General features: G+C 45.3%; 1 protein-coding gene across 11 annotated transcripts in view; it reads left to right on the top strand.

The window, feature by feature from the left end:
* Positions 1-17284, top strand: part of SYNJ1 (synaptojanin 1) — a 131327-nt gene that overhangs the window by 72651 nt on the left and 41392 nt on the right. For all 11 annotated transcript variants that reach the window (XM_053308153.1, XM_053308159.1, XM_053308154.1 and 8 more), the window contains 2 exons: positions 3645-3785; positions 6891-7083. In XM_053308153.1, coding sequence (XP_053164128.1) covers positions 3645-3785; positions 6891-7083 — 334 coding nt within the window. The remainder of the gene's footprint in view (positions 1-3644; positions 3786-6890; positions 7084-17284) is intronic.

Raw genomic sequence — 17284 nt, 5'->3', positions numbered from 1 at the left:
GTTTGACCTTGGACTGTGTTTGACTGCTCTCTAGACTGTGTTTCTGGACTTGGCAATTTCTCTTTGATTAGGCTGACCTCTGATAGTTTTTTGGACTTGGCTATGTCTACCCCTAAAAGTTTTAAAAGGGGTACGACCTGCAGTGGCACTATGCCCTCCTCTGATGACCATGCTCACTGCCTCATATGTTTGGGGGTTAGTCATAATGCCAGTACCTGCAAGGTCTGTCATTTAAGAAAAAGACCTGTTTAAGCAAGAAATTACGACTGGAGACATCTTCAAGTGTGGGTTTTAAGAAGCTCTTGGAGAGACTGAGCACTCCTGGAAACATAAGCATGACTAACACCACTCGTCTACGGGAGAGCCGCACAATAAGTGTGAGAAGCATGCTTCGTCCTCGACACCGTGTTCGATGCTCTCCGCTTTGCCATAGTTGCACTTGGCCCCGAGTTCAACGCCGAAGTGGTCGACAAATCTACCATTAAGACTCCGTCGCCTTCTACAGTGCTGCTGACCACCTCATTTTCTATTTTCTATATTCTGTGCCAACTCCACCGGCATCGACTCCTACTCTTCTGGCTCTGAGGCATTTGATGTCTTCGATGCCTGTGCCTCCTCTTTCAATGTTGACATCAACTCCATTGAGCCCGAGACACCCACCATCAACGGCGTCAATGACTTTGGCATCGACGGCACCCGCAGAGGCATTGATACCACAGGCGCAGATCTCTCTCGGTGCTGAGTTGACTGCTCTTCATCTCTCGCCTGTGTGCTCGGTGCCGTCTTCGCCCATTATTTATTATTATTATTTATTTATTTTATTCGATTTTTATACTGCCCTTCTGAGCTGGCTCAGGGCGGTTTACAATTAAAAAACAGAAATCATTAAAAACAATTAAAACAAATACAAATATAAACATCAATTTAAAAACATCTTTAAAAACAATTAAACAAAACAATTAAAACCCTGAAAACCAGGTTAACATTAAAACAATTAAAACTAATTAAAAACCCTGAAAGGCCACACCAAACAGATGGGTTTTAAGGGCTCTCTTGAAGGTCAGTAAAGAATTAAGATTATGAATTTCTGCTGGGAGTGCATTCCACAGCCCAGGAGCAGCTACAGAGAAGGCCCGCCTCTGAGTCGCCACCAAACGAACCGGTGGAACATTGTCATCTCCCATGAGTTGACACTTGCCTGGTTTCCTCTCTGCCTTTCGCCATTGCAGCTTGCTACACCTTCTTTAGACTCTCCAGTACTGGCAAACCTACTTAGACAAGAACGAGTGCCTACTCAACTCTGCAAATTCAGCACCACCAGGCTCCACTTTCAAGGGTTTCACCTTGTCCCAAGTCCTTGACACTGATGAACCCAGCTCGCCTCTGCCTATTCCTAAAACTCCTACAGGTGGCCCTTCCACCTCGATGCCTGTTTGCCCATTGGCTGTGCTCTGAAGGAATGTTTCCACTTTTCTGCTTCCCATGTCCCAAGGGACCCCCTGGACTATAGCAGCTCCCCAGAAGCCCTTGACCCATTGCATTTGAGGACAAGGGAGTGTTTCCACACTCGCTCCCTTTATGGCTCCCTGGCATTGCCAGATGACGTCCAAGAATATATGCTGTGGAAATCGATGTGTCTTCTAGAGACTCTTCTAGCATCCATTACTCCAGATTTGGCTGATCCATTTAATCACCCTGCCACACCACCTGTCCTTTCGAGGCATGCTATGCCATTGCCCAGGGCTCCACCACCTACACCTGTGCTGCCCGTATCGCCTGTACCTGAGCTCCCATCTGAGCCTACGCCACATCCAGCATCTCATACAATACTGTCTGTGCCTGCACAGCCTGTTCTTCGTGCAGGACCCCGTCCAAGGACCCTGTTACCTGATGATCCTGATATTGATGGGGAGCCTTCTTATGCGTCCGACCCTGACTCTGAGGTCTCGGAAGCTCCACCGGGCATGTTGCTGGACAACAATGTAGCTGCCCAACCATCTAATTCTCCAACAGTGGATACTAAATCTTACTGTGTGCAAATATAGGAGATGGCAAAGGCCCTAGACCTGGAGGCGCCTCCTCCTGAGGATACAATCAAAGATCCTGTTTAGGCTACCTGGCTTCTACATCTGTAGCTCATCCTATGGCACTGCCAATGCTCCCAGACTTAGTCACTGCTTCTAAAGCTGCTCAGTCTGCCCCAGTGATATCCAGTCTTCCTTGTAAAAAGATGGAGCGTCTCTATCGGGTCCAAGAGGCTTCTTGTCCATTTCTGTTCAAACACGCAGCACCAATCTCACTTATGGTAGACTGTGTGCTGCAAGCAAAGTCCACATGGAAACATTCAGCACCAGTGGATAAGGAGGGCCAGAAATTGGCAAGAAGGTTCTACTCTTTTGCTTGCCTTTCCCTTAAAGTTGCCAGATACTTGGCCTGCATGGCCAAGTATCAGCAGTCTCTCTGGGACACATTAAAAGAGGATGTTGCTGATCTTCCTGAACCGTTTAAGGCCAAGTTGCTGTTGATGCTCTCCAAGTCCGTTGATCTAACGAGGCAGTACCTGAGTACAGCCAAGCACCTGGCGGAAGCGGAGTCCAAGTTGCTGGCTGGGTCCATCACTCTCTGTTGCCATGCCTGGCTCAGGTCCACCCTTTTGGAGCCAGGCATGAAGGACAACATTGAAAAAATACCATTTGATGACGAGGGGCTCCTCTCTAAGGCCACAGACAAGACAATGGAGAAATTGAAAAAGTCTTAATATACCGCTAACACTTACGCTCAATCACAAACCTCGTTCTTCCAGCACAGTTACTGCCCTAGTTAAACAATGGTACCAACCCCAGCCTTCCTAATACAGAGGAAATATCAGAGGTAGGTCAAGGCAGTACACTAGGTGCCCCTTCCAACAGAAGTCTAAGCCCCAGGACCAACCCAAGCAGTCATTTTAACAGTGAACCTGGAAGTATCTGGAAGTAACCTGGAAGTATCTATCCCCGTTCCCTCGGCCTCTATCCATCTCACCCCCCTTCTCCCTTCCTGGTGTCAAGTGACATCAGGTGCCTGGATGTTGGGCATAGTGGCCAGTGGCTATGCTGTTGAATTTGACTCTCTACCCACCCCTACAGGCATAAAATATACCCACTCAACTCCTATCCTTGAAGAAGAGGTTTCTTTACTGCTCCAAAAGGACGCCATAGAACCAGTCCCATCTTCTTCCATGCATTCCGGCTATTATTCCAGATACTTCCAGGTTCCTAAGCATGATGGTGGGATCCATCCCATCCTGGACTTAAGGGAGTTGAACAAGTTTGTCAAAACTTCCAAGTTTTGCATGATCTCCCTGTAGTCCATTCTTCCATTGTGGGAAGAGAAGTTGTTTGTGTCCCTAGACCTAAAGGACGCCTACTTCCACATCTCAATGTCATCAGTCCCTTGGCAGTGGCCGATTCAGGAACCAAAGAGGGAGGCGCTATACAGCCAGCTTTGTAGGCTCTGATATCACTATGCCTTAAAGGGCCAGAGAGCACCTATACAGAGCTATAGATTCTTCAGGTCTCCAGATCCAGTTGTGAGTGACCATGGATCCCCAAAAAGGTAATGTTACATATAAGCAACCTATTTTTCTTTTCCCCTCACACTGGCAGTACAACCAATCAAAAGTTATGGGCTGTTGAGCTGCAGAAGACTATCTCAAGAGACTACAAATATGTTCTGCTGGCTTCAGAACAGTTGGTGGGTGTCTGCCTCTTTGTATTCATCAGACCTCAACATGCACCATTTATCAGGTCAGTGAACTGACATGCCAAAACAAATTTCATATATTTCTTAAAATGAACTCGTGTTAGTGTGTGTGACTCTTTTCTTGATAACAGAGCAAAGAGGCACCTTTTAAAAGTGATATTCATTCTCTCTCTCTCTCTCTGAAAAGCAACGGGTCCTATCCATCCCCAGCACAGCATCCCTCCAATGGCTGTTGCTGGTGTCTATCTTATTTTTCTTTTTAGATTGTGAGCCCTTTGGATCACTTATTTATATCCAAATAAACTGCTTTGGGAGCTTTTGTTGATAGCAGCATATAAATATTTGTATTCTTTCAGTTACATATATTGTCAGGACCAGCCTTATTTCTAGGGAATCACAGGTGACTTTGCATAGCAGCAGGAGATGGGAAGACCTTAGTTTGCCAATGTCACCTTTTCACGTTTCCCCCCAGGACTAGTTTATTCATTCAGCAGAACAAGTGCAAAAGCTTATGTGACTGTACCCATTAAATTAGCTTATGTAAAACCTTAAGGGTTCAATCTAGCCTTCTCCTATGTATTTTGTTTAGTATTGAGCTGAAATGGAGAGTTGCATTTTGCTAACAGTTATCCCCTGTAGGGATGTACACAGACCGGTCTGGAGCCCATTCTAAGGGCCTCCGGACCTGGGGCTGGTTTGGCGGTTCGGCGCTGTGGGGGGTGGACCTTTAAGGGCGGGGGAGGGTGTACTTACTCCTCCCGCTGCTTTTCCCCTTCCAGTTTTTGAAAGCATTTGGGGCAGCAGGGTACATCCCTGCCGCCCCTTCCTCCGTTCCTCGTCAAAAGGCTTGAAAAGCCTGACTGTGTATGTGCACTTCCCTCTGCATGCATGCTGTTGCGCAAGTGGTGAAACTTCTCAACTCTACATGTTCACCGGAAGCAATCTGTAGGAAAGGAAAGACATTTGTTAGGCTCTGGTGAATGCACCACATCTCACTTACAAAACATCCTCCCCAAGGAAGCCCATCTGGGGCAGTCACAACTGCTTTTTTCAGCTCCTGATCAAAACTGGGATTATTATTATTTTATTTTTTTTGGCAGCAAGAGTGTGTGGGTGTACGTTTTTAGGTGATTGTCTTAAATTATACTACTGTACTATGGTGGTTTTACGGATAGTTGCCTTGAAGGTCAACTTTTTGAAAGGCATTATATAAACTCAGTATATTGTATATAAAGAGCTTTATTATTGTGGGGTAACGGAACATTCCCAGTCCTTAGCCTGAAGTGGTGCAGTCCAAGGAAAGCTCTAACACTTTATTCCTGTTGACTGCAAAACCTGCCCTCTCAGAAAGAAGTATACACATGGTGGACCACACCCGGGTAGGCCCTGCTAGTCGTCACAAGCTCTAAAAGCAGTTAACATAGAAAAATAAAATGGTTCTCTGCCCCAAAAGGGCTCGCATTCTAAAAAGAAACCTAAAGTAGACAGCAGCAACAGCTGCTGGGGATATTGGAGGGGTGTTGTACTGAAGCTGGATAGGAACAGTTCTACCTTCTGTGACTTGAAACATACGGGTTTGTAGCGGATACAAGAGCTCTCATCACTTGTTAATCTTTGGCAATTCATACCAGACACTTTAAAATGTGTCTTGACTCAGTTAGCAGGGGTTCTTAATATTAATATATTCATGAATATATTCACTTAATGTGTGAATATCTGATATCTTTGCTATGAAATAATCTCCAAATATTAGCTCACTTTTTTAATTGAGACTTTATAGAGCTATTTGGTCCTAGCACTGAGCTAGTTACTACTGGTATTCTGTACCAGCCCTCTGATAGCTTCAGTCCATGCCAGACTGTATGGTCCAGTTCAGATGTAACATGGAATCCATGGTTCCATACTCTCCCGTCCACATTTAGATGTTTGGGAGAGCTGCCTGTTTGCAGTCAGTGAGACTCAGGCTTGGACTGGCCCACCGGGCAGCAGGGCATTTTCCTGGTGTGCCCTGCCGCACTTGCTGGGCTCTCCCCTGCACCAGCTGCCCAGCTCCCCTTTCCCTGTCCGGAGAGCCCCAACTCCTCTCCTTATTGATCATGAAAAGCAGGCTCGGTCTGCCCTACAAGGCAACAGGGCATATTCCTGGTGCACCCTACCCACCCCACCCGGTGCATCCCACCCCTTGTGCCCTGACTCCCACCCTTAATTACCCATTCTGCTCAAAATCCGACACCCTCCCCACATACAATCCACTGCCCTCACAGTGCCCCTAGTTTGGCCCTGATGAGACTGCAGAGAGGTGGGGGAGCTGGCTGTGTGGTCTTCCTTCTTTCCTGAAGGACAGCCCACACAGCCAATTGGGGCAGAGTGAGGGAGGAGCTTGCTTCCTCAACTCTGGTTCCATGGTTCCAAACTGGTGTGCCAGCTATTCAGATGTAACACTGGCACCACAGAAATGGAGCTTGTGGCAGCCAAACTTCACTCTGACCCAAGGTTCAGAGTGGATTTTGATGAGGGAAACTGCAGGCCACAAACTCAATTTCCCGTATCCGGAAATTTGGGTTAGGAAACCAGAGGTGAAGGGATGTCCAGTTTCCTGTTACGTCTGAACCAGGCCTCCATGAACAGTCAAGTCAGCACCTCTGAGAATGGATCTGCTCATCTTCTGTAATATCTTCTGTTCAGATAACAAGAGCTCTTTGCTTTTGTGTTGTGATAGTGCTCAAAAAACTCTGGCAGGGATGACTTGAAACCTATGGATTTGCATTGGATGCATGAGCTCTAATCACCAGTTAATCTTTGGCATTTCATACCAATTGTCATGGTGAAATTACACAAAGCCAATTGAATTCAGTGCCAACAGTCTTAGGTGGTGCATTGTGTGACTACTGATCATATTTCGGCTTCTTTGTGGCTGATTTCCTATTTGCGTGTGACTAGTAAGAATCTCCTACAGCCAAACAAGTAAGCATTCATAAACTGGGGGGAAATTGGGTCTCCTTCGGACTGTCAGTGTGCTATAAATGACTGACGTAGGTATGTGGGGGGGGGGAAGGAAAAGGAGAAAAGAGAAAATGTAACTGAAGATATTAAACCATGTTGCCAAACTCTGTTTTAAAGCTCAGCTGATCTTGTTTCAATTATTTTAGGGATGTTGCAGTTGATACTGTAAAGACTGGCATGGGAGGAGCCACTGGCAATAAGGGTGCAGTAGCAATCCGGATGTTGTTTCATACTTCTAGTCTTTGCTTTGTATGCAGTCATTTTGCTGCAGGACAGTCACAAGTCAAAGAAAGAAATGAAGATTTTGTAGAAATATGTCGAAAACTGAGCTTCCCAATGGTAAGGAGGGACTGGGTCACTTATTTGAGAATGTTTTGTAAAAACACTTTTTTATTAAAGGTCTGAAGGAATGTTAGTTACTCAAAAGGTATTCTTGTACAGGTGGACTTTGCTATACATGGCACCACTGTTTATAGTTCCGTGTATCCATGGTCCAAAATTAGGTACCCGACTTCAGCATAGTTGGGTACAGAGAGGGCTAATAACAGCATATCCCTAGTTCCTAGGTGGCTGGACGTGATCTCAGAGGTCATTTATGGCTACCATTTTGTGGTTCTTCTGTTGGGGGAGAAAAAGGATTTCCATCCATGAATTTTCATGGAAAATTGGTGGTTTTGGGCTGGCATTGCCAGATGGAGATCCAAAAGGCATGATGCAGCATTTTATTTCAATTTTTGTGTGTGTGCTGGTTTTCAGTCTTCCACCCCATGCAGAAACCTAATCCCCTGGTTCCTGTTGCCTCAAAGCCTCATTATCCACAGTTTCGTTATCTATGGAAATCTGCAAGAATGGAACCCCATGGATAATGGGGTGCACCTGTATAGCAGTCAGATGGAACATTGTGTATGGAGTTCTAACACAAGATATTTTTTTGCATGAGGAAATAGAATAAATACATAATTTCCAACAGTCTGAGACATCTTACTATAATCTTGTTGAACCATATGTCAACACCCAAAATTGTTCGTTTTTTAATTCACTTAATTGATAATTGATTGTGTATTCTGTGGTGGTATTTGATAGAGGGACTTATTTGTTCTGAATGCTTATTTTAAAACCAGTATCTCCATCCATTGTGTTTCTATAGTCATATTTAAATTTCTGTTCCTGCTGATTTGCTGGTATTTCCCAAAGCAAAGTGGCTATAGACTTTGTAGATTACAGATGGTGATGCTTAGAAAAGAATCTCCAATTATGTTAACTTCAAAAAATTGCATTTCCTATATTTTCTTTTTTAAAAATTGAATTGAATTTTCCCCCATGCAGATTTCTTCACATTTGCATGATTTTTCTAAAAAACAAACAAACCAAAAACCTATACAAACTTTCCTGATGCCCTAAATAGGTTGTGATTTGATTTAGCATGTTTAATGTATTTATAAGGTTGTTGTTTTTTAATGTCATAAAACCCCTTCTTACCAATTTCCATTCACTGTATCTCGCAAGATCTGGATCGTGATCTGTTGCATTCATAATAGTGGGTGCTGTGCCTGTGAAGGACCATTCGGATAGAACTTGTTAGCTCCTAATGGCACCTACCCCGCCCCTTGCACATGGGGCACTTCCATTTATTTTGGCAGTTAGGCGCTTCTCCCCTCAGTTTCTTTCTGACCACCATTGTGTCAGTACCCTGCTGACACGTGTCAGCAACGTGCAGGGCTGGCATGATGCAGTTAAGCAAGGACTGCATAGCAGGGGGGCGCCGACAGTGGGAGAGCACCTGCTGCTGCCATCCCAACAGTGCCTTTCTCCCCATTGTTCCCTTCTTCAGCCTGCTGCTCACTTTCTCATCATTTCCCTGTTGGCTCATGCCCTGTCAGCTTCTCCAGGCACTCATTCCTTTCCTCCCTCCCTCCATTCCTCCTTTGACAGGCCCCTGATGGGCAGGAAGCAGGCAGCTGCCTGACTCGTGTCTGTGCACCTTCTTTCTGCTGCTGCTCCTGATTGCAGGGGTGGGGTGTAAACTTTGTAGGGGCAGCGTGGCTCCAGCCCTCCCCCCCACTCCCAAGTGGGGGTGGTGTGGCTCAAGGTACCTGCCCCCGGATTTCCTGGGGAGGCAGTGCCCCTGGTCTCTCTTCATCTTCACGGTGGCTGCAAGAGAAGGATATGAGGCCGCTGGATCATTCTCGGGGGAGGGAGAATTAAAGACTGCTTTGATCCTGCAAAGTGGAGAACCCTCGTCAAGATCTGGGAGAAGGTCTGCATTTTTTAGGAGGCAGGGAGGAGGTGATTCCTAGACCAAGGGACTGCATTGTCATTTGTCAGAGAAGATATGTAAAGCAAAGCTTCAAGGTGCCGCATGTTTTGTGAGACGTGCATAGGTCGGGCTGCTTAAATCTGGATTCTTTAATTGGAGAAGGGGCACCTCTGTGTGTGTACTTCAGTAAAGTCTTTGTAAGGGGGCTATATTTGGAGATGCCAGGAAAGAAACCTGGTACCGTGCTCTTTCCAGAGCGGCCCCAAACCTTAAAGGGAGTATCTTATAGTGCTCGCATGTAGTCTCCCTTTCAAATGCAAACCAGGGTGGATCCTGCTTAGCAAAGGGGAGAATTCATGCTTGCTACCACAAGACCTTTCCTCCCATGTGCCCCATGCCCACTCTCTGGAAATTGTGACATCTGTGCCCCTGCCTGATTCCTTTTCTCCCGCCCACTGCCATAGCAGGCAGCACACACCTGCGCAGTACTTTGCACGGGAGCAAGCTGGGCAGGCAGAGCGGGATTTGTGGGCGGGAAGAAGTGGATGGTCAGTCCCTCAGAGAGGCTTGGGAGCAGATGAAGTATTCTAGAGAGTGAGGGTGTGTAGGAGGTAAAAGCAAGAAGTGGTGGTGTGTGTTTGTGAGAGCTAGGCAGTGGGCTACAGCAGTACCAGGGGTGTTGGGCTTGTCATGGGGGAGATGGCCAGAGGATCTAATGAATTTAGAAAGGGTGGGGACATGGTTTCCTAGTTTTTCCTAGCTCTGTGGACGCCAGGAGTTGACACCAACTCGACAGCACAACTTTGCTTTATAATTTACCTTCCAGACAGTGTTTACTTTATCAACATAAGTATCAACAATCAAAAATATTAAATATAGGAACTTATAAATAAGCTCCCTTTTAAGTCCCTACAAATATTTACTTTGATTAAGTAAATACTGTCTGGAAGGAACATCACCTATCATACAAATGGAATAATATTGTAAAATTGTGTGTCTCACTGAAAAAACTCCCAAGTAGGAGTCAAACCCCTTTCTAAAAAGAAATCATTCTTTGCAATGTGTATGCTCCTTTTTAGGTTTAAATCTTTCAGCTTTCGCTTCTGCCTTGCTTTAATAGAATTGTAAAATATTTTTTCCCTTTCATGTCTCTGGAGTATGTGTGTGTTTGTGTGCACACACTTGTCTTATTATCTATAGTGGCACATAATAATAACCATGTGCACACACTGCCTTGATACTGCCGCCCAGAACAAAACTCATTCCACTCACAGTTTTTAAAAATAGAGGGAGGTGCCAATTTATAGGTTGCAAGGGGGCTCCAGAACCCCTAGCACTGGGCCTGGCAACATGGTTCCTCAGATTTGATCATTATCTTAAAAAAAGACATAAATTGTTGTTAAACCCTCTCAGACTTTGGACCTCTAGTCTTCACTTTCTGGACGACAATGAATGCGAACGATCTAGTTTTTCAAGTAGCCAATTTTAGAAATGTAAAAATCTGGAGTGTGATCTGTTGACTCTTTTAGAATGGGTTCTGCACCTGCGCACAAGCCTCTGTGTGGAGTTCCACAGCTCTTCTTGGCGCTTGCGCCCTGCCCCACGTGACCACATAGTTATTTAAGGTGGGAGGAAGCACCAGCACGTCAGTTCCTTTGCAGCCGCTGTAGGAATCGGTTCCTCAGTTTCTGTGGCTCCTTGTTTTGGTTCCTTGATTTATTTTATGAGTTCTACAGAGAGATTGCTTATTTTCGGTATACCTGACTTTCAGACAGCCTATGGACTAAGATTTACACTTTAACAGACTAATTGTAACGACAGATTGGATGGATACTTTGGCAAATTGACCTTGGACTGGCTTACTGGACTACGTTTGTGAGTAGTGGATGATTTTTGTTGACAGATTGGATGGGTGGTTGGTCACGAATACGGAAACATCGACATCGTCAGGGTCAGCATCGGCACTGGCGGTGTCAGAGGTCTAGATACCGACACAAAGACAACATCCCGAGCCAGGTTACCTTAGAGAGCACGTTCTTCGGTCTGATCCCCACCACACGCTAAGATCATCTGAGGAGGTCTGGCTCCAGTTGCCACCGGCTCGTCTGGTGGCAGCCCAGAGGCGGGCCTTCTCTGTAGCCACTCCTAGATTGTGGAATGCACTCCCGGCAGAAATCTGTAATTTGAATTCTTTATTGGGATTTAGGAGAGCCCTAAAGACCTACCTGTTCGGCCTGGCCTTCCAGGGTTTTAAAATTGTTTTTAAAGTTTTTTAATGTATCGGCTTTTTATAAGGTTTTGAATAGTTTTGTTTTTTGGCTGTTTTATTGTATTTTAAAATTATTATTCCTGATTATTGATTTATTTTAACTGTTTTGTGATATTTGTGAACCGCCCTGAGCTATTCTGTAAAGGCGGTCTAGAAATCGAACAAATAAATAAATAAATAAAATAACAGATTGAGAAAAGACATTTAAATGTTGCTCAAAATGCAAGGCAAAATTGCCCTCCCAGGATGGCCATGATATATACCTTATGTGTTTGGGTGAGACCCATAACACTTCAACATGTAAAATTTGCTAGTCATTTTTGAAGCATTATCCACAGGACTGACTTCTGTGCCTTCAGAGCATCAAAGATCTCAGGCCTTAACTGTGGCACAACTATCTACTGCATCCCTATGGCACACTTTCAGCTTTACCCATACTGTATCTCTGCCAGGCAGGCTGCCTTAATGGGCCAAACCTCCTCGGGTTTGGCGTATGTCTATGAAGAAGACAGAGCTTGGCAACCAAGGGGATTAGATGTTGGTTTTCCCCAAGCTAGTCCTTACACCTTACCAATCTGTACTTTGGCTGGAGGAGATGCACCTTATGTGGTGCCTGTCCGGAAAGTAAAGACAGTGTCAGCATCTACACAGATGCTACAACTACTGCTTACTAAACACACACAAACTAGAGAAAAACAAGTAGTATCGTTAGCAGTTCAAGCAGATGAGTCACCCTTGCCCGGGTCATTGCCATCTCCAAGTAGTTTCTCCTCGTACTCTTCCTCAGCAGATCCATCAAGTTAACCAACTGCTAACTTGGCAAAGAGACACCTTTTAACGTTGTGATTCTCTTTATTTAGCAGGGGTAGAAAAACTGGCCCTGTCCAACCCCAGCAGAGTACCCTCCAGTGACTGTTGCTGATGTCTATCATGCTTCTTTTTAGATTGTGAGCCCTTTGGGGACAGGGATCCATCTTTTTTATTTATTACTAGTTTTAGTACCCAGCATTGCTCAGGCTTATGGTGTGTGTTTCTTTGTTATTACATCCAATCCATATCCATTTTGTGGACATACCCGTTGTATATCCATTTGTTTGTGTGAGGTGGTTGTCGGGGTTCCTGGGTAACCTAGGGATCCATCTTTTTTATTTATTTCTTCTCTGGGTAAACTGCCCTAAGCCATTTTTGGAAGTGCAGTATAGAAATCGAATTTATGGTGGTGATGATGATGATGATCCATCAGAGGGAAGTCACCATGGATCTTCAGATTTTGAGTCACATGGAAATTACTGACCTGAATCCTTCACCCGATGTAGCCACACATTCACATGCATCCCCCAAGGAGGAACTGCAGGCATATCACTCTCAGCTTAAAGAAATGGCTGTGGCGTTGGGTCTAGACTTAGTCACAGCTCGCCATGATCGACACAGTTTATAATTTCATGGCCAGATCTCTTACAGCACAACCAGTGGCCTTGCCACTCTTACCAATTATTTTGAAGGCTGCACAATGCGCTTGGGAGGCTCTGCATACCTCCACTCCAACCTCCAAAAGGCTAGAGGGTCTCTATAGGGTACATGAACAGGATAATACTTACCTAATTAAGCATCCTGTACCCAACTCTCTAGTTATAAACTGCACAACTTCCTCGGTCTGGGATGCATCACATGACTCCTGCGGATAAAGAAGGGAGGAAGTTAGATGTATTAGGAAGAAAAGTATATTCAACTGCATGCCTTTCAGTCAAAATAGCCAAATTTTCAGCATGCATGACTAAGTACAATTACTGCCTGTGGGGAAGTTTGGAACAAGAGCTGGACACACGTTCTCTGGAAAAATTTAAAGCTCGCTTTAAAAATACACTACAAAAGGCAGGCGACAACATGTCAACAGCTTAGTACTGCGAAACACCTAGCAGAATCAGAGTCCAGAGCCATGAGTGCGTCTATCACCCTAAGACGTCATGCTTGGTTACAATCTGCAGCTTTGCAAGTAGATATGAAAGAGAAGTAGTAATCCTTCTGATTACCATTTGATGGGAAAGGACTATTCTCTGAACAAACGGATGCAACTATGGAAAAACTTTAAAAATCAAAATTTATGGCTAAGACTTTCACTTCTTCCTCTGCATCAGCTGCATATGCATCAAAGTCAAAACCATACAACCGCCCGTGGGCAACTTATAGACAACAAGACCGCAGAGATGATAGGAAGACGTATCAGCCCTTCACCAAGTGGCATTACCCACAGAAGAATAAAAACAATCAAGGCCAACATAACAAACAGGGAGAGGGCCAAAAACAGCATCTTTGAGGCCGTAGACAGCCCATCACACTCTCTAAAATCGAGGGACAACCTGCTTCTATCACCCTTCCAGAACACCTAAGGGCAACATGTGGCGGCCAGCAACATCATCTATCAGAGTTTATTAGCCAACAACACCATCAGCAAGCCACACTCAAGCATGGCACAACATAACATCAGACCGATGGGTATTGAAAATCGTCACATCAGGCTACGTGATAGAGTTCAAGCCTAGCCCACATTTCAGAGGCCTGCACTTCACCAGCATGACTCCTGCCCTACATCAAGAAGTCAAAGAACTTCTACACAAAAAAAGCAATAGTCCGGGTGCGATAGGCTCAGAGGTGGGAAGGCTTTTACTCCCACTATTTTCAAATTCCCAAGAAGGATGAGGGAATCCAACCAATAATGGACCTGAGACATCTGGACAAATAGGTCCATGTGAAGAAGTATCAGATGACAACGTTGTAGGACATCCTACCACTTCTACACCAGGAGCGGTGGCTTGCGACAGATTTAAAAGATGCTTACTTCCACATAGGGATCAGACCGTCATACCAAAAATTCCCAAGGTTCACAGTGGGGACTTCAGTCTACCAATATCAGGTTCTACCATTCAGCCTCTGCACTGCCCGTGTGTATTCACCAAATGCATGGCAGTAGTGATAGCGCATCTAAGAACAAGAGGTTTGAAGATATATCCAAATCTAGATTATTGGCTCCTGATATCAGGAGAAAGAGAAGAGTTACTTTCTTAGATACAATACTTGTTGGGCCTTCTCTGAGACCTTGGAATATAGGTCAACTGGGGGAAAAATCTCATCTGAACCCAGTAACTACCATATCCTACATAAGGGCTGTACTGGATACCCAAACATGAAGGGCATTCTTGCCAGAAGAGAGATACCAGGCCATTATGGAACTAGTGCACCAATTTCAGGTCAGTCCAAACAAGCGGGCGAGGCAAGTACAGGCCTCATGCAAAATGACAGTGCGCTATACTCGTCTGAAAATGAGAAAGCTGCAATTATGGTTAAGAAACATAAAAACAGCCCTGCTGGATCAGGCCCAAGGCCCATCTAGTCCAGCATCCTGTTTCGCACAGTGGCCCACCAGATGCCACTGGAAGCCACAGACAGGAGTTGAGGGCATGCCCTCTTACCTGCCATTACTTCCCTGCAACTGGTACTCAGAGGCATCCTGCCTTTGAGGCTGGAGGTGGCCCACAGCCCTCCGACTAGTAGCCATTGATAGACCTCTCCTCCATGAAGTCATCCAAACCCCTCTTAAAGCCATCCAGGTTGTTGGCTGTCACCACATCCTGTGGCAGAGAGTTCCACAAGTGGATCACGCGTTGTGTGAAAAAGTACTTCCGTTTGTTGGTCCTAGACCTCCTGGCAATCAATTTCATGGAGTGACCCCTGGTTCTAGTATTGTGTGAGAGGGAAAATAATTTCTCTCTCTCCACTTTCTCCACACCATGCATGATTTTATAGACCTCTATCATGTCTCCTGCAGTTGTCTTTTTCTAAACTTGCAAAGGTGTTGTAGTCTTGCCTCATAAGAAAGGTGCTCTAGGCCCCTGAAGAATTCATATCTACCTTCCACCTGAACATAGACAGCCCCCCAAAGAAGCTGACCATTCCGCCACAAATCCTTCGGTCTTTGAATTGGTAGATTCGGAGGGACAACCTTTTAAGGGAGGGTCCCTTTTCAACTGCAGACCCCATTTATATGGGTGACTACAGATGCCTCACTCAAGGGCTGAGTTTTGCAATGCCAAAGTGACTCAAGGCGAGTGGACATGGAGACAGTCAATTCCATATAAACTTCCTGGAACTATTAGCAGTTTTTCAAGTCATAAAGGCTTTTTTCGCAAAGCTCAGAGGGAGAGTAGTACAGCTGCAGTTGGACAACACAAATGTAATTGCCTACCTGAACAGGCATGGGGGGACAGTGTCCAGATCCCTGTTTGCATTGACCATACAGATTTGGCACTGGTTCATCAAGAACAGCATCACCCCATAAGCCATTTATATCAAAGGGACAGAGAATGTCCTGGTGGATGTTCTGAGTCATTCGTTTACCACAGAAGAATGGCATGAATGGGAATTGAACGACACTTATGTGCTGTCTATATTCAGGCTCTGAGGCTTCCCCAAAATAGACTTATTCGCAACTACGCACAAAGACAATCTTCTTCTACCGAAACAACAAGTTCTCTCCAGTCATTTTTATTTCCCCAATCAGAGCTTCAGATAGTTGGTAATGGGAAGATAATTGTCCAGCCATAAAACACTTTGTCAGCCATGCAAACAGAAGTAGCTCTAAATCAAGGAAGTTCTTTCAAGGTCCCACCAAGCAGATCCTCCTGAGACTCAGATAAACTAGATCTTTCCAGCTAGGACTTTATAAGTAAAACATAAGCTGGTTAAATGTGTAAATATGTGGCATTGCAAAACAATTTTTTAAAAGATCCATAAAAAAACCATTTTCTCTCCAAGCCAATCTTCTTCTCCATTCCTCTTCTCCATTGCAGATGCCGTTAGTGGTGTGCACGGACCGGTCCGGAGGCCATTTTGGAGGCCTCCGAACCAGTCCGGATCCAGACTGGTCCAGCAGGGGGGGTGGCTACCTTTAAGGGCGGGGGGTAGAACTTACCCCTCCCGCCGCTCTTCCCCCTCCGGCGCTGCTTTTAATATCCATGCACGTTGCATTGTAAGCTACTTCCGGGCAACGACGGGGGCCGGGGCGGCAGGGAAGCACTCTGCCGCCCCGAAAACTTGGATATTAAAAGCAGCACCGGAGGGGGAAGAGCGGCGGGAGGGGTAAGTTCTACACACACACCCGCCCTTAAAGGTAGCCACCACCCCCTTGCCGGTCCGGACGGATCCGGACCGATGCACACCACTAGATGCTGTACATTTCTGCTGAAAAATTCAAGGGGAGTTCTCAGAAAATATGAAATCCATAATCGTCTCCAACGAATGCTACGAGTGGATTAGAGATCAAGATAAAATAAGTAATTGCTGGAGCCTCAAACGTTTTAAAAAAATTCTTCATAGTAAAACTGAAAGCTGGTAACATTGGAATGCTGAGCTCTCTAGTGAAGTCCATAGAGAGATTCAAAAATAGGAGGTAGCAGAAAATAAGCAAAAATTAACAATTAAAAAGCCATAGATCTGACAAACTCACTGCCATAGTCATCTCAGAGATTTATTAGAGGAAAGTAGATAGGAATATATGTAGCAAGGTCATCCTTAACGAGGCTGGTGGAAACCTCTCCTATTCAGCCTGATGCTTGAAGCAGAAAGGTCTCTCCCAGGGGGGTCGTCCAGAGTCCTCCAGACTTTCTCAAGCCTGGAATCTCCCCAGACTCCCCTCCCATCAGAGGGGGGAGGCCAAGCTCTGCACGCATTCCGATCTTCATATTTATAATGAAGATAATTAGACCAAACGGGAGTGAAAACACCCGAAAGGTTAGTCGGGGGCTTCCTTCCAGGATGCCATATTTGCTCTTTCCTAAGTAAAATGTATCCTGATCACTCGGCAACCATGGTTTCCACATCTACTCAGACTATTGGCACACACGTACAAAAGACTTCCACAGTGCCAGGACCTCCTGACTCAGGAAAACGGAGGAGTACTGCACCCAGAGGTGCCCGCTCTATAGCTAACAGCATGGAAGATCGGCTTCTGAATAAAATAC

The sequence above is a fragment of the Hemicordylus capensis genome, chromosome 3 (genome assembly GCF_027244095.1).
Source record: "Hemicordylus capensis ecotype Gifberg chromosome 3, rHemCap1.1.pri, whole genome shotgun sequence".
NCBI classification, from domain to species: domain Eukaryota; kingdom Metazoa; phylum Chordata; class Lepidosauria; order Squamata; family Cordylidae; genus Hemicordylus; species Hemicordylus capensis.
The sequence above is the reverse complement of the archived record's forward strand: the minus strand, read 5'-3'. Positions and strand labels throughout refer to the sequence as shown.